This window comes from Amblyomma americanum, chromosome 1 (genome assembly GCF_052857255.1).
Source record: "Amblyomma americanum isolate KBUSLIRL-KWMA chromosome 1, ASM5285725v1, whole genome shotgun sequence".
In the NCBI taxonomy this organism is placed as follows: domain Eukaryota; kingdom Metazoa; phylum Arthropoda; class Arachnida; order Ixodida; family Ixodidae; genus Amblyomma; species Amblyomma americanum.
In genome coordinates this window covers 116,800,406-116,827,759 of record NC_135497.1, presented here as the reverse complement: position 1 = coordinate 116,827,759, position 27,354 = coordinate 116,800,406, and the positions used below count along the sequence as shown (strand labels likewise).

General features: G+C 47.0%; 1 protein-coding gene across 2 annotated transcripts; it reads right to left on the bottom strand.

Annotated features, from left to right (window-relative positions):
• Positions 1 to 500: 500 nt before the first annotated feature.
• On the bottom strand, positions 501 to 27,354 carry LOC144113524 (UNC93-like protein). Of its 2 annotated transcripts, none has more exons than XM_077646639.1 (4): positions 27,172 to 27,354; positions 1,960 to 2,925; positions 1,248 to 1,515; positions 501 to 877 (listed from the first exon to the last, which is right to left on the bottom strand). In XM_077646639.1, exons 2-4 carry the CDS (start codon positions 2,860 to 2,862, stop codon positions 645 to 647), a joined length of 1,404 nt encoding a protein of 467 aa, XP_077502765.1. In that variant the 5' UTR covers positions 2,863 to 2,925; positions 27,172 to 27,354; the 3' UTR covers positions 501 to 644. The 2 variants fall into 2 exon arrangements, with proteins under 2 accessions (XP_077502765.1, XP_077502764.1); XM_077646638.1 differs by lacking the exon at positions 27,172 to 27,354 and adding an exon at positions 9,285 to 9,441.

Genomic DNA, 27,354 nt, shown 5'->3' with positions numbered 1-27,354 from the left:
ATCGTTCCGCTAGGCGGCGTGCGTGCACGCGTAGCCGAGCATGGTGATAATCCACCCCGTTTCAAAGGGTACTTATTACATTCCGTTTCTCTAGACGAGCGGCGCGTTCTTCGCTTTCTTCATCTAGTAAACCAAACAGTTAACGCTCGTTACTTCGACGTCTTCCAGACGGTGGCGGCCTTTCTTTTTTTCACGCCCCTTAGCGCGCTCCATTGTAACAGGGCTCCTGCACATAAGATTTTCTCCAGTAAATACCGTGAAAGGCAAAAAAAAATTGTATCTGCGGCTCAATCAGTAACGAGGTAGCCTGTAAGAAATGATAGGTTACCGGCTCCATTCCCGGCTCGACTAAAAATACCTGGTCTTCTATATCATGTCATGACTGGTAACGAATCGTCTTTAGACGAGGCTTTACGTGAGCTCGGCTTAAAAATTGGCTGATTACTCGCTAATATTTCGTGCTTGAGATCCTCGCAGGTGCAGCACCTTCGCACCAAAAGGGGCGTATCTAAAATCAACGTTTACTATTTTCAAGCTTAAATACAAGCTACGTCCTTATTTGTGAAAGAGTCATCAGTGCATTCCGCCCGCCAGCGGTCGGCTTTAGTCCTTGCATGGAGTCCTTGAATAGTCCATCACGACCATCAGCTGGAAATCGTGACAGTCAACTGGCTCTTCTTCTTGAACTTTAGGTGGATCTCGATAGACAGGTAGCCCAGCATTCCGACGACTAAGAAAACCACCACGACCACAACCTTGTGGTGGATGGCAAGAACCTTCTGGATGGCGAACCCGATGATGAACCCGAAAGATTCCCAAAGGCGGTAGTTGGCGAAGGCAGCTTCCTCATCATCGGTGAACACTGTCCCATAGAAGGCTGCGAGAAAATTGAATGGTCTGAGCCCATAAAAAGATTTACTATTACATCACCGTAAAAAATGCAAAAGCACTCCTATGCATTACACTTTATCATTCTTTGCTTTGCTTTAGAAGATACTCCTGCCTAAGCGTTTACAGTAAAACAGGATGCAGGGATGTTTCGATATATAAGCACTCACGCTCTCTTACATTCACCCGAATGAACCTAACATATTTCAGTTACTTTAGCAAGCACTCCCAGAAAGTGACTACCTTGTTTTCTTCTTCAAGCGGAGCAGAAAGAGAAAAAAGAAAAGGCCAATAAGCAAAAAAAATACAAACAAGCGCTCAAATTGACAGCTTGCTTTCTCAGACAGTGAAAGGCTTACCGTTTACTTGAGTCTGCCACACGGCGTCTCCGATGCCCCAGCAGCCGGCAATGACGAAGAAGACGTAGAAATCATCAGGCGTAGGTCTCCACGTGCACATCACAACCAGTATAGCGCCGTTCACAACAGATCCAAAAATAAATACGGGCACCCTGCCGATTACTTTTGTGATGAGGCCGAATCCCATCGAGAAAATGGCATCCGCCACTCCATAGGTGATCATGATGAAGCCAACGTAGTGAATACCAAGAGCGCAGCTCACGTAAGCCTGAAACAAAAGGTAAAACATGTTACGTACGCAACTCCTGTGCCTAACTTACAAACAGAGGATCAACTTTATTTTGTCAGCTATTCTCCCATTAAACGGAAACTGCGTTCTTAGCGAACAGCGGGAGGTTTGTTTTCACATGTAACGCATAAAAGACACATACCTGACATCAATTCGGCTAAAATGAGAAATGATATATGAGACAGATACTGCGCCATTTCCTTTCCCCAAAAACCAATTATTATTATTAAAATGAGAAAGACCTTTCTAATGTTTGTTCTGAAGAAGTAAACACGCTAAGATTTTATTTCGATGAGTATCCCTATGCAACCAATTATTAGGCCGATATCGAATCATTGATCGATTCTGGCACGGCGGGCTGTTCCTCTACTAAACACGCACATTCCTCTAGTCCTATTGCCCCCCCCCCCCCCGCGTCGTTACCTGGTTGAAGTCGGCGATGAGGAAGGCCTGCTGGACGCCGCTGTACACGGTGAGCGGCAGTATGGCCCACTGGTACGGCTTGCGCAGATGCCTCAGCGTCTCCACGAGCAGCGAGACAGGCTTCTTCGAGACAAGCCTAGCCGGCGCAGCCAATGGGTCCAGCATTAGCAGCATGCTGAACACTGCGAGTACCGCGCATGCAGTGAGGATACTCATGAGCGTGTACAACTTGGTGTCGTCCGGCCGCTGCAGGTTCTCGTTGTCTGCATCGTCCTCGGCTGTAACGAAGCTGATGCCACAGCTGGCGATGTTTACACTGGCGTTGGACGGCCGACTGGCCGGCTTGAGCACGTAGTAAGATATGAGGTTCCCCCAAATCTGCGCTGTCTGGAAGATCATGAAGAAGAGTCCGAAGAAGCGGGTTACCACGTCCTCGGGCTTCTGGCGGGTCTTGACCGCGTATTCGTTGGCCACGGTGGTCAGGTAGGCGCACTTCGATGTCCAAAGGGGCGCGCCGCCCAAACCCATCAGGATGGAAGCCGGAATCAGGGTGCCCCAGGTCGGGTAGAAGTTAGCCGCGAAGTAGAACGTGTACATGGCCATGGACACGACCAGCGTGTTCTTGAGGCTCAGCTTGCGGATCAAGAGCGTGGGCACGAACATGCACGACAGCACGAGCGCCACGTAGATGGTCGCCATAGTGAAGGTGCCCAAGCCCGCCTCGGAGTTGATGCTGCTTTGCAGGTTGGTCACAGACTGGAATGCGCTGAATAAGAGCACAAAGCCGAAGCTTATTACCAGGACGTTTTTGATTATTTTCCTCGGAGTTCCTTCCACACACTCGTCTTCGTGGCACATGACTTCGGGCCCCGCAGCAAGGACTTTTTCTGGATTCTTCTCCATTATGCCGCCTCGCTATGCCGCTCACTTTCTTTGTTGTGCAACTAGCAGCCACCACTCTTTCCACTGGAAAAAACAAAACGAAAATTCTGATTCCGATATGCTATCGTCATGAACATTTGTTGTGAATAATTCATAAATATTCGAAGCTTATTAAATTTGTGTTTCACGTGAGCCACTTTCCTGACAACAAACAAAAACAAGGCTTAACAACCACAGCAAATGGCAGCAATGACCGCAGCCGATATCAACAAAAGCTCTGTCAGTGCTTATGGATATGGCGCATTTTGCTGTTGTAGGAAAGTGACACGGGCAGTGATGTTACATTTGGGCAATTTTCTCTTTTGCAAGGGTTTTTAAACGGACACTGAGCACAAGTTGAAGCTAGCCTCTGTCAACAGACTATGGAATTGTAAGGTCAAAAAGAAAAGACCAAAAAGCGAAATACAGGCTAACCCGCCGCGGTGGCTCAGTGGTTAGGACGCTCGGCCACTGAGCCGGAGTTCCCGGGTTCGAACCCGACAGCGGCGGCTGTGTTTCGACGGAGGCGAAACGCAAAAAGGCGCCCGTGTGCTGTGCGATGTCAGTGCCCGTTAAAGACTCCCAAATGGTCGAAATTATTCCGGAGCCTTCCACTACCGCACCTCTTTCTCTATATCCTCTTTCATTCCCTCCTTTATCCCTTCCCTTACGGCGCGGCTCGGGTGTCCACCGAGATAGGAGAGAATGACTGCGCCACTTCCTGTCCAGAAAAAAAAATTCAGGTGTCGCCATCATCGGCCAATTTCGCAAGCAAACCGCGTGTGTCAACAACAAATTATTGTCGCGGATCCCAGAGGCTATGCAACACTGCCCCTCACATTCAAAACTGCGGTAACTATAGTCCTTGTCGGTGTGCACGTCACGAGTTTGACTCGAGTGGCGTGAAAATTTTTTAAATTAATTTTCTCGGCCACAAATGAGCTTTTTACTGCCGGGCAAACGTTAACATAGCCAGGTAAACAATTTTTACCTAGAACGGTTATTGGATAGAATTGTCCTCGGTATCCCTTTAAGTCTAAATTTGGACCGAAACCGGAAAGGGAATCTTCGCGAGTCTTCAGGTGTTTTTCAGAATTAAGATTGTAATTTGTAAATTGTGGTGTTTCGCGTCCCGGAGTGACGCATGGGCTACGAGGGACGCCGTAGCGGAGGGCTCCAGACTAAATTAGGCAACCTTGGGTTCTTTAACGTGCGGAAACATCGCACAGCACACGGACGTTTTCGCATTTCACCTCCATCGAAATGCGGCTGCCGTTTCAAAAAATGCAAGAGGAATTAGATTATTTTTTGTACTAAATATCACATGAAGTGGCTGACCGTAGCATATGCCACCAGCGCTACCGCCTTACGCGTACCGCGAGCAGACGCCTACGCATGCGCATTGGCTGCATGCGATGGGCGGTAAGCGCTAGTGGTATACGCTACGCTAAAACTCTCTAATGTACGATATCGGTGGCACTTCAGGCGATGGGTTGCCTGCCGACCGTTAAGAGAACAAAAAGAAGGAGGTTCCACCTCACGTCTTCTCTCGCGCTCGCCTATATCGCGTCCTTACTACTGTCTTCCAGCTGAGCGCAAATACAGCGCTCTCTCCCCCCTTACAAAAATCGCCTATAGGCGATCTATAGACTTCTTATAGACTCTATTGCCTTCATATAGATATTTGTTTTTGTCTATTCATAATCTGTAGACTGTCTATGGACAAAAGTCAACTCAATGTGTATGGCCATAAATCTATAGATTGTCTATAAACTGTCTATGGATTTGTATTGCCTATATAGACTGTTCTCTAGGATTTGTCTATGGAAAGTCTATAACCTTTATAGACAGAAGTCTATATACAGTCTATAGATTGTCTAAAGAAATTTTCGTAAGGGCGGCGGCACGTTTCTCACGGCGTCGCTGCATCGGCGACATGCGGTACGGAGTGCCGACCACCTTCATCGCGTGTCGGGGGTTCAGGGTTTTCTTTGGGCGATCTTAAGTATGTTCCAACGTCAACTTGATTTTTTGTCAGTTCCCGAAGTTAGGGTGCCGCCCCAAAAGTCAGATAGACCAATTTTCCAGTAAATACGGCATTCATGTTGAGCTGACAAAGCTGCGAAAGTCAGGTATGGGATTGAATAAAACTTGAAACTGGATTCTTAACAATTGCTTCTTTTAACGCGTTGCCTTGGGTGGCCATGAGGGCCAACTTTTTTCTGGCCGCCCCTTCTTGAAGTACGTAATGGGGCGCGGAAAACGCTAACACGTCGGACGACTAGTATAGGTGCCAAATTTCTGCACTTTGGTTTTCACTATTTCTGACGAATAGCGAGGATTAATGCGAAAAAATGCTGCAAAATAACGCCGGGGGAAATGCAAGTATTTCCCAAAGTGCTCCAGGAAAAGCGCCCCAAGTAGGAACTTCTTGGTCTTGTGGAAGGAAATTTTTAGTTTCGGCAAAGAACATCACTTCTTAATACGTAGTTTCGGGAGTAGATTTCTCAGTTTCGGTCACTATAGGGGCAGCCATCTTGTATAAAAGGCTCCTCTATTATGGCCTTCGTAATACGAATGGCTTGAATTACGTAAAACTTTCGCAGGGACAACACTGGTGAGATGCATTTACTCTTCAGTTATTTAAAATTTCTTAAATCAAGTAAAGAACTGGGTGAAAATGAACGAGCCCGTAGAGGCTTATAAAAGCCCAAATATTTTGCTTCAGTATTCTGGTGTGGCTTCGAACACAGGGGTAATGGCTCAAATGTCTCAGCCCTGGCTTTTTTTTTCTCTTTGTATAACCTTGCTTATGTGAACTGGACGCGAGCAGATTGAGTCGAAAGTCAGGTCAGATCAGCTCAGCTCAGCTCGGACCCCACTCCTTTTATTTATACACATTGCAAGTCAGGTTCAGCGAGACAGCTTACCCCTTGCATGCGACGCGACTTGCACTCGAGCCTCCCCCCCCCCCCCCAAATCCCTTCAGATTAAAATATATTCTCACTTTTTCTATTACTCAAAAAAGTTAATTACAGAGACTAGAATGTCATAACGTGAAAGCTTTACAATGCGCCTTTTAGAAAGTTGAACGCCAAAAGAACGTCAACGCTTGGATAGCCATATTTCATTTGCGAGACAACGCGAGTACTTCGCAGGGTCCCAGTGTTCGGCCATTCACGAGAATCGCGAACATCGTCATTCACAATGTCCAGTCGCACGTCTTGGTTTGTTTCGTTTGTCCGTCGAATTTCAGCCGGAAGCTGCAGAGCCGCACAAGCGCCAGAATCCACCCGAACTCCGCGCCTGCGCACCGTAGTGCGATAGGCGCATTCCGTGCAGCCTATGCGGACATGTCGCAGTCCCATAAAGCTCGGCGGCTCCTACGCCATAACCTCTAGGCCTGACAACAAGGAGATACCTCTCCTCGCCTTTTATTTTTTCTCCTTAAATGGTAATGGCAATCGACGTAAAATGCGCGTAAAGTTGTCTTCATATTTTTTTTAAGCATCACTAGTGCTGCGTAGCGTAATGCACAGAAACATACTTTAGTCACCGCGTTTTATTTGTAAAAACCGTTTTCGTATTCATGATCCCTGTATATGCCAAGATCCTTGGCAGGCGCAAAGGAAGGCAGTGTACTATCGGGGACAAAAGTCTCTAGGACGCACAAGCAGCAACCAAAGCTCATAGATCCGTTATCAGCCAGTGGTTCGAGACTACCCTTGTGAATGCACAAATCGGACTCACCTTCTCTCACCTACTAGTCCAATCAGGCGTTTGCGTGCACACATCAAAGCTATACGCCTGGATCGCCACTGGCGCGCCCTGAAGACGTTGGTTCCCGATAGTACCTTCTGATCATCCGGATGATACACTCTGAACTGGCTGTGAATGCTAATCTGTGTGTGATATGCATTTGTCATGTGTGCGTACGTGTGTGTAAGGCCTAATACACTGAATGCACCGCTTATTGTATTGTGCAGGTAGACTCTGCAGAGACTCTGTTTTCGGATAAATCCGAAAAGTCTGGTAAACACTCGCCGATAAAATATTTCCGAATTCGGGTTTATCCAAGAAACTGAGTTTTCTGCAAGCTTTGGTTTGGAAACACTAGCGCTCACCTCCGACTTTGATGCATTTCGTTACGAACAGCAATGATTTGCGCATGTGTGGGCTTAAGAGACCAGAAGAAAGAAGGGTGAGCACGTGTCGTATAGTTGACGAATATTGGCCTTTTTAGGCAACACCACCATTGTGTCTGAGAGTTTGGTCCGTAATATCAAAATATTACAAGTTCTGATAGACGGTGCAAACCATAAATCCAAACGTAAAGACAGAATCTTCATTAAAGATTTATGAACCAATGATTGCTCTCTGTATGCTAGGAAATGATAACGTACGTTCCCTGCTCTTCCACCAGAGTTTTTTGCAATAGGAAGCCGAATAAGCGAGAGAAGTTGAATCCGATACGGTCCTAGCGTATGCGTATTCTATATAATTGTTCACTATTCACAGCTTGATTAAGCGCGCGTGCGCGTTGGACTGTGCAGCGCATGCGTAGTTGATGCCTGTGTAAATCCGCCAATCAAAACGTTGCTGGCACAGTCCAGTGGTAGTATGGCTGTGCTCAAAAAGGCAAATGTTAAAATGTCTATAGGCAGTGTCTACGGCCAGACTGCACTGCACTGGTTCCACTGCGCCTCAACCGTCAGCCGTTTGGGCCGCTACGAACTTCACATTCTGAACGTTTCCTCTCCTAGGTGATCTCGAAGTAGCCGATTTAGCTGTCGTCAGCCACGTGTGGCTTGGGTAGAGGGCGGAAGCTCATGCCTACAAGCGCAGACAGGTGGAGTGGAAAGCACTACGGGCGCGCCTAGAAAATGCTTGCTCCTCTCACCAGAGAAGGATGGATAGCTTCCATTACAATGCCTCAAAAAGCCACCGAGTTCAGGGTGGTGACCATTCTTTCTCGACGAATGCTACGTAATCGGCAATAGGCAACAAAAGTGCACACCATAGCTCTTATTTCCCAAGTCATTACTGTGTCGGTTTGTAATCACAGAGCCGTCATCAACGACAAGTTTTCTAGAAATATGGTGCCATTACAACATGACGAACGCGTTACACGCATTTCGGTGTGACTGGGCAGGCATTATACGAGTAGTATAAACCAGCACTGCCCAGGCGGCGCTGTGCTGGTTACACTGCGCGCCTAAAAGCTGCTGCTGCCAACGCTTGAATCGCGATAAACGGCAGTCTCAACAACCAGACGCGCGCGTATGGCTCATAACATTCCTTGCCTAGCTGCTGTCGACGCCCAGATAGCTTACGCACGCCACGTGTGGCTTCGCCGAAGCGCGGAAGCTTTTGCCCATAAACGCAGGCAGGTGGCGTGGAGAACTACTACGGGTGGAGCTAAAAAGAGCTGGCTCCTCTCGCTAGGCAGTTTGTTATGGCGCTACGATCGACACTGAAAACTTCCTCGCAGGTGGCTCATAAGGCGATGCTCAGATCATTCTTTCATGGCGCTGATGGCTTCACGCAGTGGACGTCTGAGACCGCAGATTGGATTTAGGTAAGCAGAATGCAGAGCCACATCCCCACCCCAAAGAAGCGACCACAGACCGCAGATTGGCGGAAGTGGTACTCGCGTTCACGGGTGCAGTTCCCGCGTCCGACAATGCATTTGATGAACATCAATTAAAGCCGTAAATGCGCATCTCACACAAATCGCAAAAGAGAATGAACGGCGTTCAATGACATCGCACTCAGTGCGGAGCACGGGCTGGCGCTGGATTTTGTGAGAACGTTGTTTGTATTTACAACAGGCAATGTTTTCACGTTTGAGCCTGTACGGGACCTGTACCTGCAGCGGGGCAAGCACTCTCTGGTATAAGTATGCGCATTATCAGGTGAACCAATTTCCAACTCATGAGCGATGTGTGGAACGTGACGTTGTACAGTGCGAGTACCTGAGGGTAAAATAGCGAGATTAAAGAATTAAGTTGAGCTAGTTGGTGCTTTCGTTCCACATACTGCGACATATTACTAGCGTTAAAATACAAAGGACAAAGAGCAGAAACACACAGGAGAGACGCTAGTCCTATAATATGTCACAGTCTGTGGATTAAAATAGCGAATAACATAGATTAGAGTATCAAGAAGAGCACTGCGGCTATCCATAGTAGTGACGTGGGCGGCCGTTAGCGCGGTCACCGAGAATGACCGCACAAAGTGCGTCAATTCGAACAAATTTTCTGGCGATATGGTCTCTTACGTGCATATATTACACAAGTATACCCACAGCTTGAGCAAAGGGTCTAATGTCTTCTGCGAAAGGACTGCCATCGTCAAAGCAGACATCGAACTCAGAGAAACAATTCACCAGATTGGCTACTCACATGCCTAAACGGAGCAACGTAGAACAGTACAAAAGATGGAGGGAATGCTGGCCCACCCACAGTACCCGTTCGACTGCTGACGCCATGTTCGAATCCCTTCAACTATTCATATATAGCCCTTTTGTTGACGGCATCAGTTACAAACGCGGAAGATTCCAGGAAAAAGCTTCTCGACAAGTCACGTAGCGCGAGAGTGCGATTGGTCACAAGCTGAGAACTGATAACAAACTGTGTATTGTTTCACAAGCGGCGCGAAAGAATTCTCTCAGGAGATTAGAAGCGATCACGCCGGGCAGCATGCCCCATGTGAAATGTATCAGTCCGCAGAGCATAAACTTACTTATCGTCCGCCAGCAGTAAGAGTGATATAAATGGAGCAGTTGTTTTTTCGCACGCACATTCCTTGGCTTCCAGCGGCCGCTGCAGCAAGAATTTGGTGAGACAAGTTTCGCGATATGGACCCGATTTATCGGAGGCTTTGTGAGATTACGCGGGCCAATGGTACAGTTTTAGCGCCGTAAAAACCGACAGCTGAGCCTTTCTGTGAACACAGATGGCCGTTATCTGAAATAAGAGGCCGCCCCGTATCTGAATCTTTGGTGCTCTCATCGATCGACTCAACCCGAGGATACCAGAGCTGACAGCATAACATCGGCTCGCAAAGACAGTGATGCACATATGCATGTTCTGTCAAATCACACTTTTTTTTTCCTGTGGTACTTGTGCCTCCTGCTCTACAGTACCAAACATCATTCTGGTAAAGATGATTATATGGTAAGCTGTATTGCGCATTGCAATGAAGTTATATTGCTCGTTGTCCTAAACGGGGTTGCAGATTATGTGTGCGTAAGGATATCAGTGGGACCAGCCATTTACTTGTAGGAGTGTTCCAGCATTGTGAAAGCATGGAGTGGATGCCCGATTTCGCGGAAAATGCGAACAACGTTTCTAGGGCCACCGCTGAGGGACGGATAAAGCCGCGAAATCGCTGGAGAGGGGGACAGATAAGTAGACCTTGCCTCTGATAAGCTTTGAACCCTGAGCTGCAATTCTTGTTTCGCTTACGAGGCCATAGTAAGCGACATAATACGTGGCACCGGTTTTCTGGAGCTAGGAAACTCGCGAATCACTGAAAGGAGGATGGGCGCGAGCCGAACCGAGTCGTTGGCTGCGTAGCGCGAGCGATTCGCAAAAAGATTGAATTTCTGTCAGAATATCTCGGTAAAAGCTTTTAGAAGCGCTGCTGCGTACGTGTTTGCACAGTAACGACACGGAATTGCTGCGAGGTGTCATTTCTTCGTGAGTGCTTGGATTTCAGCGACGCAAAGATACGTGAGCTTTGGGACAGTGAATTTAGACGAAAGCTTTAGTGGAACGCTAGGACTAATTTCGTCGAGACGATGCGGAAAGCTACAGATTATGTCAACAAGAATTGGTTTGGCCGAAGACTAATTTGCGTCTGAAAACCAACTTCATTATCTATGTCATACTGGGTGATGCCTTCTCATTTAACATCATCACATTTAACAGGCAAGCCTTGATCGGCAATAGGGATAAGAAAAACGCAGAGGCTTCAATGAAAAATTCAAAACAGCGAGAAAAAAAGTCTACAGTCACGCGATTCAAGGCCTGTTTCATAAATAATAACCTTACCCACTGAGACTTCTGCGAATGATTACGCTTAAGCCGAGAAAATTAGTTACGCGAGCACCTTTTTTGGTTACAGTTCACAGTCAAAGAGTTCACTTGGCACGCCCGTAGTTAAACCAACGACGGAATAGGTCTCTTACATATATTGCTTCTTTTATCCAGTCACAAGCGCTGTGGTGGCTCCGTATACCTATCGCGTTACGGTACTCAGCACGAGGTCACAGGTCTGATTTCTACTCTGCATTTTGCAGTACAGCAAATACTGACACCACAAATTAAAGTAAGCGTGATCACTAGAAATGAGCACGCGAAACTGATTATGACGCTGCCCTGTGGGGCAATGTTGTCAACCTATGACGCTATTATCTCAAAATGTTTAGGAAGAAAACTGTGGCGGGTGCGAGCGCACAAGTTGGTATCTGTCCGAGACACAGTAGACGCTAAGGCTCCGACTCATGAACGTCCCATTCATCGACGTTCTTGTTCCAGGTTGCCTCGTTTCTGAGCGATGGTCGCGCGCTTCGAAAATAACGGCCAGTTTAAAACGTTCTTTGCTATCACAACATCCTCGCATTCTTATCCTTGCCGGCCACTTTACCTGTTCTTTCCTCTCCCTTCCCACCTTCTCACACTGCGGGGTTGAAGTTTCCATATAGAGTGAAACAGTTACCGAGGCTTTCTTTTCATACAAAACATTTTTCTCATTCGATGTCCACAGTGAGAGAAAGATGTAACTTTCATCCATTGACAAAGGTGTACTGGGAGTCTGTTAGGGCGCAACCTCGTCCCGTGGCCTTGAGCCCTTGGCGTTATGAGACCTCTAAGGCTCTGCCCACCACCCGGAGTTGGACGTCCAGGCCGGACCTAAGCAACGCCACCTCCCACTGTTCGTGGTTCGATAGCTGCAGGTCCTCCGGCGGAATGTCCTGAGGGCACTCAATCAGGATATGGGCAAGGCTGGCCTTGGTGTTGCCACACAACTTTCAGGAGGGAATATGTAATGGTTCGGAAAGGTGGTGGTTTGGAGTTGGCGCCAGGTGACCTGCTCGGAGTTTGTGAGCAGTATTTCGGGGGGAGGGTAGATTAATCTATCACTGATATAGTGTAGAGTGAACTTGTGGTAAGATATACGCTCTCCCGCCGACCGCAGGTAAGGGCAGCTTACCGCCCGGTAGACGAAACCGCGGGCAAAACGGTGGGCTTCCTCATTACCAGGGTTGGCTGAATGCTCTGGAACCCAGATAATTTGATTCCAGCGGTTTTCAGGGGAGGTGTTACGGAGGAGTTGGATAGTGGATGGGTAGACCCTTCCCGTGCAAAGCGTCTGGCCGCATTTTTAAAAGTCGCTGAGAATTACCATTGCCATGATGTGAGCGATGGAAAATGCAATGGCAGCCTCTTCGGCCTCAGCCGGTGTGCCGAGTAGGCTGGAAGCGGCTCTGAGGGGTGCGCTACTACGACTGAAAATAGCTAGAGTGTGAACTATTTTTGTTTGGAATGTTCACTGACACCTACGTGGACTGCCTGCTGCCTGTGAGCGAAGTGCTTGTGGAGGGCTTTGGCTCGACGTTGACGGCAGGCTATGTGATGTTCAGGACGCACGCATGGGCTTTGGAATGCGGTTTATGATGAGGTGTTGGTGAATCTCTCTAGAGAGGGAGCGAAGCGGGGGAGTTGAGATGGGGTAGCCGATTCCTAGTTGGTGTAGAATGTGTCTTCCTGTGAGGATTTCAGTGAGCTGATCAAAGTGAGCGGTTATGTGGGCCTCCGCTATCTCTGTGATGGTACTTGGATGACGGGCTGGAGGAGTTTGTCGTCTGGAGTGGCGCAAGGAATACAAAACTCATCTTAGCCCTCGGTGTTGCTTTTGCATGTAAACTCACATTGATTAGTTTATTAAAACCACTTCTTCGTCATCCTGTGCCGTTCACACGCTCGTTCATAGCCAAGAGAGTTAAATCAAGTTCGTCGCTTTACTCTCTTTCAAACTTGCTGCTACGCGGTGGCCGCTGGTCATCATATTTCGCCTTAGATCGGTTGCACTGTTTAAACGATGCAGACACTAGCCGTGGCAAAAGCATGAAATTAAAAAAAACAGAACCGCTAGGGGAACAAAGCAACGAGTCACTACCCTTTGTATGCGCCTGTGAATGTCATCGTTGCTGTTATCACAATCTCTGAACGGAATGCTGTCCCACATCGAATCTGAGACCAGTTAATTAACCTTCAAAGTGCGCATCTGTGCTGAGCGATCGATTTTTTCACATGAACGGCAAGATTTGAGAAGATGGCTGTAATCAACGATGGCTTGGGCATCGCCATGTTTGTTTTACTCGAGCGCCGCCTACCGTCGATGCCATCTTGGGCTGATAATTTGCAGCCCCTGGGCTGCTAACGAGAGCAGCGTGTGACATCTGGTAGTGCCACCCGCTCACTGAATTCTTGCCAAGTCTAGAATTTGGGCTTGGGGGTTCACCCCTTGTTCATCCGCGTGCGTGATGTGCCATTGCGCCAGCAGCGACCAACCAGGAGCAGGCGACAATGCTTCGACCGTGCGAACAGTCAGCGTTGGTGAGTGCCAAGCTCGCGGTTCACCTGTGTGGTTTTTGTCATCTGTTGTCTGTAGGGTAAATGTGACACTATGCTGCATGAACTAAAAACAAAGCTCAGAATCGATGAGTGCGACCGAACAGCTGAGATTTAGAGGAGCACCGCAGCTTCTTATGAACGCTGTCGATGCCTGCTTGTCCATGGCGAACGTGACAATTTAGACTGCAGAACTTAGGTGGAGCCATCCCGTTCGCAAATTGAAAATTTGGGCCGGGTCATTTCCAAAAATTTGGCCTGGTCAACCCTTAAAATTTGACCTTGGCTGATTTGGACCAAAACCGATGTCCAACCATAACTGAGCGTGCCCGACGCAATGACTACCTCAAAATTCGGCCCGGACCATTGCCAAAATGCTATCACTTGATCTTTGGGTATAACCGTGGTTAAACCCTGCCTACCTTTTTTTTTCAGGTGGCGATGCCTGCACGCGCCCGATGTTCGTGAACGAGTGAGCTGCCGACACAAAATTATGACCAACTTTGTGAAACCAAAACAGCTTTGCCTGAACCATCTAGAAGCCTAGTCTCCTAAAATTATGTACAGTCTAGAGAGACTTGAAGGTTATCACGTTCGTTCCGGTTGAAACGCACCAAAAAATATTTCCTGCCGTGACGGTCACCGAGTGCGCAACAAACATGACGGTGCAGGACAGCGGAATCCTTCGGCTAGCTAAGCTCATGTATTCGTTGTAGCGTTTTTGCGAAAATAAACCGCGTTAGGGCAGTCTAATCCGAGTAGATTAAGCCTGGAGCGGACACCTTGAAATCATGTTGGACGTACAGAGTAGAGGTAGGCCAGGCGCAGTGCTTCGTTCGCGGCCAAAAGTGAGCAGTCAGTGAGTTTCTGTCTGCATTACGGTCACAAACTGCGTTGAACATATGCACAAGTTTTGTTTGTTGTAGGCACAAGCCTCTTCTTTCACCGACGCCGTCCACTGCTGATATAACTCGCGGCCGGCTGGAAAATGGTGAACAAATGGAGATCGCAGATGCACACAGACACGGCACATCTTGGCGCGCACACACTGGTGGAATTTGTTTCCGTTGACTATACTTGCTGTAGCCGCGATAAAACCCTGATGTCCAGGGGACACTGACATTGCGTGTAGCACTGCAGCTTTAGTTATACAGGCGCAAACTAGCACTTCACCGGTGCCGGGCGTTGCTCCGTGCGACGGACTAACAGCCCAGGGGAGGATTGCAACAGTGAAGTGTCGCGAGCAGTGCGCAGTGTTTAAGAGTATTCCCCCTCTACTCCAAGCTCCTCGTAAAATGGTGCATAAGCAGAACTTGACGCCATAATATCCGTCCTCGTGCTCTCGCTGGTGGCGCACATTGACGCTTTGAAACGAGCCCATTTCAGAGTATTGCACCACAGCTTGAGTTACATACTGCAACTTCTATAGGGTGGTGGTCGTCGGAAAAGGCGTTGACGGCTAAAAATCTGAGGTCAAGTTTTTTTCTTACTGGCTTTATGCATACTACTTTGCACAGCGGCCGATTTACGATAAAATTGCAGTTGCATACGTCACATTATAAAAATGAACTGAGAATGCTCGGTACTGTCAAACTTTATAAGCACTTACCGCGACAGCCCGCAATCAGGCTCAGACTCAACCAGCTGCGCGACTGTGGTCTTGGAGATATCGAGATATGGCGAAATTCTGAGCCCTTCGCTTTTCCAGTCGCTCCCAAGTTATAGATATCACGAGTTATCGGTTCTAAGAAATGCCGCGATAAGTTTAGTGGCGAAACAGAATGTTACGAACACTGTCTGTCTAGTGTAACGGATCGTCACACTGGTCGCTTACTATGCTCTTACTACACACTGACGACAAGAAAGGCGTATAATGTCGAAGCAATACGAAATGTGAAACTCCGTTAGATGCGGTCACTGTACCCAAGTTGGCGGGAGGAGTGTGCATTTTGCGTTTTTTTTAGAAGTACTTTTTCTGAATATGGGCGATTTTTTTTACTGGATTTGCAAGTTTGATGCAAAAGAAAAATGAATTTGCTTCTTACGGAAGAACAGTGTTCCTTTTCACCTTGCTCGTATCTGTACTTACTATCGCCAACGAATGAAAAGCCATACTCCAAGTGTGTCCTCCCACTACCTGGCGCTTTGTGCAGTCTGTTGGCTGGCATGAAAACAGCTCCCCAAGATTTGACTCTGATCGGTAGGACTTTTTGATCGACCTAAGATACCGCAGTACTTTCCTTAATTTATTTCTTCCTTTCCTTCTTGAACTGCACCAGGCCGCCTTCGCTTTAGGATTCTCTTCAGCCATGCAACTTTTGGAATGATGTTCTGTCCGCTTTATAAAGGACCAGTCGTGCATCATACATGCACCAGACTTTACACAATTTTTTTTAAAATAAGTTTTTTGAGAGAGAAGGGCGCTTTTTTCAACATAGAATTGTCAGCGGCGTAGTACATCTGAATAAAGCTAAGACGTGCTAACTATAGCAGGCTGGTTAAGTAATATTGAATAGTAAACTTTCTAACTTTTACAGTTATGCTCTTTAATTATTGAAAGGCTTGTTGCCAACCGTAATTAATATTAATATCAGTTTCTAGAATTTCGACAACGTGCTCACCCTCGGCGCATCCAATTGGTTTCCTGAGTTCCCAATTGGTTTCCTGAGCTCCAACAGGGAGCTCGAATTGGTTTCAATGGCGTGATCCAATTGAAAAGTCGAAGTGGAAGCAAACGAGTCCTTCACTGATATCTGCATATATACAGATGTCTATAAAAACAGAGCACTGAACAAATCAGGTTCGTCTAAAAGATATTAGCAGCTTAATCTTCTGAACTGTTTTATAATTTCCATCCTTAGCGCGGGCGTTATTAAATAAGGAAGTTTTACTTAATGGACAAGCGCCACTGGCCCCAGCATGCAGGAGTCTCACAATTGGGGTGTATAAGTGACTGAAAAATTGTGCTCTGTGGTTATATGTTAAGAAATTGTTAGTATAGTGTCCAACTATAGTGTTCCTTGCGTGTGAAACATGTTTGTTGGTCTCACTAGATTTCTATAAAAGCGCGTAATTCTTATTTCAATTCGCATTGTTGAAATGTGGGCAGAGGTCTCTAAGCAGTTCTGAAATAAAAAACAGTTGGCTCTAAATAAAATTCTGAATTATTTTTGGATGGCTGGCCAGTTCAAACCATTTGGTTCCAATGTCATTTGAGTTTTTGGTCTGGTTGGATGACCAATTATTTTTATTTGAAAGAACCATTTGGACTCAGTTGGTTGAGTCCAACTGGTGGCGAAAGCACGATTGGTTTACGATCAATTGCTTTCAATTTGACTTTTTTTTTTTTACTGGAATGGCATCGCATACGAAGAAAACTTGCTGGTACTACCTCGCAGAAATACACCATTACTCTTACTTTCAGCCAGAGAAAATGCTGACGCAGCTTCAACAATGGAGCGTGCTCAGTTTATTTCACTCGCACCTGTATCGATGTCACGTGAATGCTTTGTTTCTGGCAACTCAAAAAACGAATTCACTAAGTGGCTCATAAAATACCGCTACTTAAGCATGTCGACAGAAATCGTACCGTTAGCCTTCCTGTCGCACAGTGCGCCTCCAACTTGCAACTCAGGCTTGAGTTTAACAGCGTGGAAAGTTGGTCCAATCTATTTAACCTCTTCGTTGCGATAGTATTTCGCAGGAGCGCCATGCATTTTCCTTTCAGACAGCTTACCACAGCCTTGTCAGATAATTTTTGAGACCACTGAGATGACATGCAGGATGCCGCCATATCGCAAGTGGAACCTTAAGTGCCTTCCTGGCAGGTGATAAATACCTCGCGGTCGTTCAAGAACTCACTCGGCACACTCAAACAAACCTTTCCATCTCTCTGTCTAAAAGCCGTTATAACTTCGGCCTTGCGAGGTACACGACGACCTGGAAATGACGTTTATGGCTTTATTTTTTAGAGTGCCTTTACTGCTTTCATAATGATATCTGGCCAATTATTGAAGGAAAAACTTAATCACGACTAGAAATGCTTGTAAGCTTTACAATATATACTGGGTGTCAACTCAACACGCATAAATATTTAAAAGAACACGGTAATTCTTGAGAAATGCAGCCAATTGAATATTTTTTGATGATGCGCATGGCAATGATTAGCTTTTATTTTTATGATGCCTATACTAATATAGGTAACTTTAGTACAGCACCTTAACTTTAACTAAATTACGATAGTAATAATCTGTGTGTCAGCTGTCTCAAAGAAAAAAAGCAGACAACGAACTCCTTATCATGTAACGGCAGCACCAAATGCCTACTGCGATGTTTCAGTGGCTACAGCACTCAGCTGCAGAGGTGAGCGCTATACCCGCTAAGGTCGTTTTTTTTTTTTTTACAGCAGCAGCTGTTAAGTGCCCGTACCTGGGTTTCGCGGAGTAATAGTAGTGGTGGTAGTATTAGTAGTTGTAGCTGTCGACGTAACCAGTGGCTACGTTGCCATGGTATCCACTGGTTGTCATGGTAACCAGTTGTCATGGTAACCACGGCACGGCAGAAAGGCACCTTGCACGGTGTTTGCAAGGTGCGGAAAACACAACGCTTACCTCCGTGCCTTTCCGGAAAATTCTTATTAATAAGGAGGTGGCGGAAAGGTCCGGTGTACGCGTTGTGTTTTCCGCACCTTGCAAAACTGGCTGGCCTTTGCGCAAGAATTGGAAACGAAGGAAGGAAGGAAGGAAGGAAGGAAGGAAGGAAGGAAGGAAGGAAGGAAGGAAGGAAGGAAGGAAGGAAGGAAGGAAGGAAGGAAGGAAGGAAGGAAGGAAGGAAGGAAGGAAGGAAGGAAGGAAGGAAGGAAGGAAGGAAGGAAGGAAGGAAGGAAGGAAGGAAGGAAGGAAGGAAGGAAGGAAGGAAGGAAGGAAGGAAGGAAGGAAGGAAGGAAGGAAGGAAGGAAGGAAGGAAGGAAGGAAGGAAGGAAGGAAGGAAGGAAGGAAGGAAGGAAGGAAGGAAGGAAGGAAGGAAGGAAGGAAGGAAGGAAGGAAGGAAGGAAGGAAGGAAGGAAGGAAGGAAGGAAGGAAGGAAGGAAGGAAGGAAGGAAGGAAGGAAGGAAGGAAGGAAGGAAGGAAGGAAGGAAGGAAGGAAGGAAGGAAGGAAGGAAGGAAGGAAGGAAGGAAGGAAGGAAGGAAGGAAGGAAGGAAGGAAGGAAGGAAGGAAGGAAGGAAGGAAGGAAGGAAGGAAGGAAGGAAGGAAGGAAGGAAGGAAGGAAGGAAGGAAGGAAGGAAGGAAGGAAGGAAGGAAGGAAGGAAGGAAGGAAGGAAGGAAGGAAGGAAGGAAGGAAGGAAGGAAGGAAGGAAGGAAGGAAGGAAGGAAGGAAGGAAGGAAGGAAGGAAGGAAGGAAGGAAGGAAGGAAGGAAGGAAGGAAGGAAGGAAGGAAGGAAGGAAGGAAGGAAGGAAGGAAGGAAGGAAGGAAGTGGCATGTAAAATCAAGCATGTGAAACCCATCGTCGAATGCAAGACTGGCGTTCTTTGCCACATTTCACTGGGCTGTGCAAAAGTGTATATAGGTCAGACAGGCGGGTGTGTTAATAAACGCTTGCAGGAACATAAAAACCGCGGAGGAGGAGGAGTCTCAGGAAGGCATTTGACACTCCATTGCAGCAGCTGCAAAAAAGTGCACAAAAACTGTGCAGATGTTCGAGGGTGTCACCACTTTGGGCAGGGGAAGGACCGGATATGAGCGGGAAACCTTAGAAGCATTTCATATTAGCAGTCAGAAAGTTGTGTAAGCGACACGTCGCTGTGTTTAACAATCAAGGAACGTGTCTACCTAGAGGGTAGATAAGGGTGATGAAAGCTGTCATGTCCATGCCTAACATTTCTTTCCTTGAGTACGTGTCCTTTGTATCCGCTGCCCCCCCCCCTTTCACTGGGGAAGGAGGAAAGTATGACGAGAGCGTGAGGTGCAAGCGAAGGGTGGCTCCTGCTGGAACCACCCATGGAGAAGGCAGTTACCTTGGAAGCAGTAAGTTATGGCGAGAGCGTAGGAATGCGTAACCGGAGGGTGGTTACCGTAGAAGGAGGAGGGAGAGTATGACGAGAGCGGAGGAATATAGGACGGTCTATGTGCGTTGGCTGCCGCGAAACGAGCCTCCCGGGGACAGGGTCATCGTTTGCGCCGCGCGACTGGATAGGAGAGCTAGTCGAAAATGGAGTAGGTGTTGAACACTAAAGAGTGCTCGTGAAGCATGCAGATATGAAGTCGCTACCTCTACCTCAACAATACCTAAACAGCTGTCGCCGAATCTCGCGTTATACAGATTCGTCCTGTATAATCGTCCCGCAGCTTTTTTTATTATTTATTTTCGTTTATTCTTTCTGCAGCAAATCGCGGACGTGAAGACAAAAGTGCTTTTCACTGGGCTTTGCTCTGTCGACTATAGGGGGATGCGTGCACGCGCGTGTGTGCGTCCACTTTATAAACGCTTAACCTGGCACCGGCAGTGATTTATTTCCAGACGATTACAACCCGCTTTCCACACTTAACGACAGCAGCTAAATGTCCAAAAAGCAGCAATAAAGTCAAATATTATGCTCCATGCCCATGCCTTACACACTTAGGTGTAGGGCCTGTTGAAAATAGGAAGGCTGAGGCTTCACTGATGTGCACCACCCTTTTTATCTAGAGCCGCCGCGGTGGCTCAGTGGTTATGGCACTCGGCTGCTGGCCCGAAAGACGCGGGTTCCATCCCGGCCGCGGCGGTCGAATTTCGATGGAGGCGAAATTCTAGAGGCCCGTGCGCTGTGCGATGTTAGTGCACGTTAAAGAACCTCAGGTGGTTGAAATTTCCGGAGCCCTTCACTACGGCGTCTCTCATAGCCTATGTCGCTTTGGGACGTTAAACCCCCATAAAATCAAACCTTTTTATCTACATGTAAAACGTTGTTTAACAAGCAGTAATGCTCACCGCGGCTTCTGCTAAGTATCCTTGCTCATTGAAAGTGGGCTAAACAAAAGCAGAAGTTGCAATGCGTTAGTGTACGCGCCAGCTCCTTCTCTTTGATGCTCAATACGTGCTTTACGGCTGGACTGGCCTTTGACTCACCTGCCGGCCAAGCTTATGCGATGCTTCCCACAGGGTAACTGAGTTTCGTATGTCAGCCCAGCGATGCATCTAACATGATTGGAAGCACGGTTCCTCTTGAGCTCTCTTTTCTCGCCGCCTTCAAGGGCGGCACCTTGAAGAGCAAAGATAGGCGAGCGCGGCAGAAAGCGGTTGGCAGCCCCCTTAAGCTGTGCGAGACTGTGCAGATAAGGCACCACTTGCAGCCGAGACTCCATTTTCGTGATTTCATCGGCTTCCTTGCCGTGCCCTCTTTTTATCTTCTGAAGAAGAGTTTGGCAACCCATGTGGTCACCGTGGGAGAAACACCGGCAGCATTCTGTCTCGGTATGCCTCATGGTCAAAGCTCTCCTGCAAATTGTGGTGGCACGATTTCTCGGGTGCAGACGCGAAGCAAAAAGTTCCAAAAGCTCTTTGTGCGCTTTTTGAAGGGAATAAACAAAAGGGCAAGAGCTCGTTTCCTGCTCCTTCGTGTACGATTGTTGTCGGCCACCATGGCCTATAACTAAGCAAGTCATCTCAGCAATCCTTGGGCATTTCGTTCTTTGACACGGCCCCTCGCGGACGCAAAGCCCATCCACACAGAATCGTTGACAATGTTTGCATGTGTGTACGTGGACTTCAACGTGCCGAAGCTGCACGTGGGCTATAGAGGCGCCTTAGTGGAGGGCATCGGTTTAATTTCGACCGCCTGGGCTCTTTAATATGCTCTAACTTCGCACAGCGTTTTTTGCTTTTGAAGTGCGAGGCCTATGAATGCACCATCATGCACTTAGGTCGTCATTGATGCGCTGTGATTCATCCTCTGAGTAGCTTGCCACATCAACGTCGTCGGCAAATCTGAGGTTTCTGTGGTATTGCCCGTTAATCCTGCCGCCTCCTCATTCCCAAGTGGAAGCTCTGAAGACTTCTTGCAGAACTGCAGCGGAGGGATTGCCTCCCTGCCTGGGACCTCTTTTAATTGGTGTTTTGTCATTCGTCTTGCGAAGAACTAGGCTCGCTGAACAGTCCTTGCGTATTTTTTTTAATACGATAGCATTCGCGTTGTACCGCCAAAATTCTGGCGATGTCCGGTGTCACGAAATTCGCTGATTAGCCGAGAGATCACGTGACCTTGTGACATCAACGCAACCTGCCCTGGCGGGCCACCCTGACTGGGCGAGAGGGGTCACGTGACCGTGTGACGCCATTGCAACCTAACCACCGGGCTGTGAGCAAGCTAGTTTGTAGACAGCAACCTAGATTGAGAATCGAAACCAAAATCAGAAAGATGCCATATACGCAAATGTCGGCACCATTACAGCATAGCGGATACCTGCTACTGCAGCCAGCAGTCCAAACATGGCGGTCAATGGACCGACACTTTCAAAGCGACTGACGAAAAACACATAAGCTTCAACAGAAACTCCGAAAAATGTGAAACTTAATCATTCTTAAAACAGCGCGGACAAGACAAGGAAGCACTGGGGAGGCGTGCACATGAGCGCGTCTCTTCTCTGCGTTGTTTTAATAGTCATCTGCCACCAACTTGCCCAAGCTTCTACATTGAAATGCAACGGTATCGCATTCCACTCTTAAATTGACTTAAGCGTCCCCATAGTTTTTATTTATTTTTGGCCCCTCCATGCATTGGTTGCATTACGCTTGCATGCCCGCTGCTGTTTCCACCAAAGCGAACGGTTCTTAGTCGCCTGTGGACTTCAAACATAAGGCGCATTGCATTATGCGGAATTTTCTACAATCTGACAGTGACGTGAACTATTTTTCTTAGAAAACCCCTGCTCCCTGTGCTGTGCTTGATTCTATATAAGCAAATAACTCGGCAAATGCTTTATACGTAAAGAATGATGCTGTCTAACCGAAAAGAATTTTTGCTGCTCTGGTGATATCGCGAGGTAAGGGGTCATGTATCTAATTCTCCCAAGGCTTACTAAGCTGCTTCCGAGCCCGTAGACGCGGGATCGAGTCCCGGCCGCGGCAGCTTCGTTTCGACAGACGCGAAATGCAAAACAAGCCCGTGAGGTGTGCGATGCCGGTGCGCTCAAAAAACACCTGGTGGTCTAAATTGATCGGGAGCCCTCCTCTACGACGTTTCTCGTAGACCAAGGGCATATTTGGGACGTTAAACCCCCGTAAACCATGCCTTTAAGCGAGATTACGCACCAGTGACGCTATCTGGCCAACTTCAGCGTGTTAGTCGCCTTTCAGAGCGCGTTTTGGAATCGAGTGCAGGCGGCATGTGTCAAAGGTACGTGCAATCTGAAGTGAACTCTATCTGAAGCGCAGGTTACGCGTTTGCAAAGACAAAAGGGTGCACTGCCTATAGTGAGACACCTGAGCGCGTTATATTCTCACTCTTCGTATCGGTTTCATCGTTCGTCACTGCGTGCCCCAAAAGGGTTTCCTGTTCAATAAACGAAAAAAGCTAGTCACAGTTTCAACAGGGAATCTCAACTCGGATAATTTCAACCCGCAGCCAAGTGAGAAACAAAATGCTGCATATCGCGACGTTCCCTCGAGCCCAGCGACATACGGCTCACTCAAAGAAAGCCGAGCACTAGGCCTGGGGAAAGCTTGTACCCATTGTAAAGCCAGTGCGTACCCGGCTGCACTGGGGATCGAACCCAGCACCACCCGCATACGCGTCTAGGTCGCTCTAACGCAGTTTATTACGTTGCAGGCGTACATAATTCCCACTCATAACTTTTAACAAGCTTGTTGACGTTTCCGCTTCTTTATATATAGTTGCTCTACAAGAGGCAGCCGCATACAAGAAAAGGTTGACCGTTTTCGATGCATGGTGATGAAAAATAGTTGCTCATAGCCTTCGATTTTGCTTCACGCTGACATCGAGCGCTACGACTGAAGGCGGCCCCGATGCATGTGTGGCGCATTCAGAATGGATCTGCGGACGCACTTTCACCACTTCATGTCCTCCATTTTTCATTTCCCTGCGGGAAGCATCAATCAACGCCGGCCCGGTTTCCAACGGCTCTGGGGCGCGCGCGCCATCAATCTTTCAGCCGCAGAGAAAGGGACTCTCTTCAAGCTGGACATTGCGTACTCTTTCACAAACTTGCCAGCCTTCAAGGAAGACCGGACTGCGTTGGCCAGCAGCCTGTCCACAACCCGCCTACTGAGAAAGTACACGACAGCCCGTGGACGTCGCAACTTCCGGGGCTGTTGCGTAAGTATGCTACATGATTAGGCATGAAGGATCTAATGCTGCAGCTATACGGTTCAAGCTCCGGTGCCGCGACCCTAAAGAATGCTATCACGAACCTGCCCTTGGTAAAAAGACACGATGCAGCATCACTGTGCACGAGGCTGAATGCACTTCGGACCGTAATAGACGTGCAGAAGTTGCTCACTTTTCTGAAATGCACAGCGTGCAGAGCGAAATGACGATGCATTGGTCCCAAGCAGCTTGTGGCCGTAAAAAGTGTGTCATTTCGGCCATCGCAGAGACTTCATTATTTTCCGCCAAGATGTGACTTAACGTAGCATATACACCAGCTCAGTACTTTAGATACTTTAATATTCCAGTCGAGTATATAATTCGTCAGACTTGCGAACAGTAAGTTGATTTAGCCTATCATTCCAAGTATCCTACATTTACAAGGCCCTTTGTCCTGTATTCAAGAACATGCAAAATATAGGTTCATTAAGTTAAACTGTACAAGGCTGAAATGTTTCCAAACGTGACTGCGTTTTGTCAATTTTATTTAATTTTTCTTACTTAAAGTGAACTACTTACTACTTTATTTGTATGTGCTCTGTAAATTCATGCGTAAATATATGTAAATAATATACATATATAAATATGTGTGTGCTAAGTATGTACATTCGCGACTAAAATCAACTTGTTTCATCCTAGTCAGCATGTTTTTCTAAAAAGACTATCTTGAGAAACTCAACTAGGATTATTCATTAACGACCCAAATTCCACCCTTGACATTAACATACCTGTGGACTCAGACTTCATTTATTTCGAAAAGGTATGGGACAAAGTCCCTCACTGACGTCTGTTTTCAATACTTTGATGCTCAATTATTAACTATTCAGCCTTGAATTTCCTATTTTCCTTCCTCGCCGACAGACAGCAATTCGCCTGCATCTACAGGTGTTTATCCCAAATGTCCCACGTCGTGTCCGCAGTGTTTCAATGGACTGTCCTCGGACCCTATACTTTTCCTTATATACATTAACGACCTGTCGAATATCATATCTTCTAACATTCATTTATTCGCAGACGATTGTGTAATACGTCGCCCTACACTTATTCGTATCTGTAACGACCCCACCGCATTACAGAATGGTCTACATCACATTGAATAATGGTGCAATAAGTGTATAATGAGTATGAACACTAAAAACATCATTGGCATTTTTTTCACCGAAGGCACTCTCACCCCTCTCCTAATTACGTTATTTTTGGCTCGGCTGTCTCCTCTGTTCCCTCGTACAAATATCTGGGCATTAACTTGCGCTTGGTCAGATAACATATCTGCAGTTACAAACGACGCCACTCGATGTCTTGGCTTCGTTCGCCATTATTTTAAAACTGACTTGTCCCCTCGCTAAACCTACTGCTTATTTAACTCTCTTTCGACCAAAATTGAAATACGCATGCGCGATTTGAGACCCACATCAGTCATGCCGTTCTAAACTCTTGAATGGGTACAGAATCGAGCTGTCGTGGTTTATTTACTCCAAATATAGCTACTACACTAGCGTATATAACCTGAAGTCACAAGCTAATCATCCTGCTCTCGTTCTTCGTAAATTTCATGACACTGTCTGTTCCACAAATTTGGTCATTTACAACTGTCCAGCTCTGTCATGCTTCCCTCCCGCCGGGCTTCGCAATGTACCAGCCACAACAAAAGGGTTTACCCGCAGCATGCCCATACTACTGCGCGTCTCTTCTCGTTTTGCACTCATACTGCGAAAGACTTGCATGATCATCACACTGAAGCCATGCTCCGCACTAACCTACAACACTTCAAGAATGTCATCGCAAAATCCGTCTACTAATGCATAACGTCATCCCTCATGTAATACCCATACCTAAGCCTTTGAGGTAAACCCTGGAATAAGTGAATAAGCAAGTAAATAAATAAATAAATAAATTCTTACTGCGACATAATTTTCGGTTCTTTATGCGCTTATTGTCGATAATCGTCAAAATACTGGCAACAACTATTGTGTGGGTAGAAAAAAGCAACGGGATAATAACTTGCTTTTTTCTGAGCACGAAAAAAAGTATGCACGTTTGCAACACCCTTGTCTGAATCATGACAAAAGAATAACGATAACAAACATTGCAAACAAAGAACTGCAAGAGCTCTAGTAAGTTAATATTTGGAAGTATCTTTCTTCTTTGCGGAAGACCGCATTTCACGAATGCTTTCAGCAATCGCGACAATTGAGATAAATGCAGCAAATAACTCTGAACACGAAAAACTTGTCAGTGCATTTGCGAGCTCTAGATAACCGAATGTATCTGAGAACCTCGAGTTCCGTTTATCTGTCACGCTAGCAACTGCCTCTAGAGGTCTTACATCTGACCACACAAAGATAGTTTTCCAAAGGCATGTGAAGATTCCTAACTTTTTTTTTAGATCATGAACTGCAACTGTACCGGCACATCTCTCTTGTCCATTTTTTTTTTCATGTTCATTGTGCGCTACCTCGAAGTGCGATATGACAGCGAGTACTACTATAAATAGTAGCAACTTTCTATGAATTCTATTTAACGCGAAAGCGTTAAGGCTCTTGTTCAGCGGAGAACCCGGCGGCGTGCGACGTCTACGTGTGACGTCAATACAAGGTAGTGACGTCACATGTGGACGTCACATTTTCTCGTCACATTTTTCTCCCAGCACTCACTGAAGAATGCTAAATATTTCAGCTTTTTTTCATCTATTTACGAGTCATTAGCGGGCTCAAGTATTAAAAAAACGCCCTAAGTGAGCAGCTAACGGACATTTACACTCGTCCTTCGGCAAATAAATTAGTTTTTTTTTTTTTGCTACGCATTGAAAACTACAAGTTTAGTCTAGTTTGTTGCTCGCTCTCATTGGCAAGCCCCTCCAAAAATGTGTACGGAGGTTATCAAAAAAAAGGAAAATACACTAACCACTACGCCTTTGAGCAAGAAGTTCACACGAGCACAGCATACACAGTTCATCGCCCACTGCCCAGCCTGAGAACGGTGCTGCACAATTCAGCCACAGAGCATGGTAGTACGACGCGTCGACATGGACGAAGGTTACTGCATTCTCAGAGCGCAGCCAGGAGTGTGCAGAATCGACACACAAAGCAGTAGAAAAACAAACACGAAAAGCCTGCTTTTGATGCGAGCTCTGGACACGAAAAACGCCGACAAAGGGCGTAGTTGTTGGAGCGAAGTAACTAAGCAGTACTAGACGCTCGCTTGCAACAAGCGGGCCTGTGGGACGGGCTGTCACCGAAAGTGACGTTCACAGCTGCACAGCTGCGAGCGAGGGCGTTCAAGAGCGTACCTGTGGGCATACGTTGGGCCTGTGCGTGGCAGCAGGCGCAGGACGTGGAGCGTCCGCCGACGTAAGTGCACGCTGCACGAAACAAAGCCCCAATAGCCGAAAGGGGAAGAAGACGTCGCTCTGGCAAAACCTCCTGCGCTGTATGTGCTTCAGGCTTCCTAAGCCCTTATCTGGCTGATACGC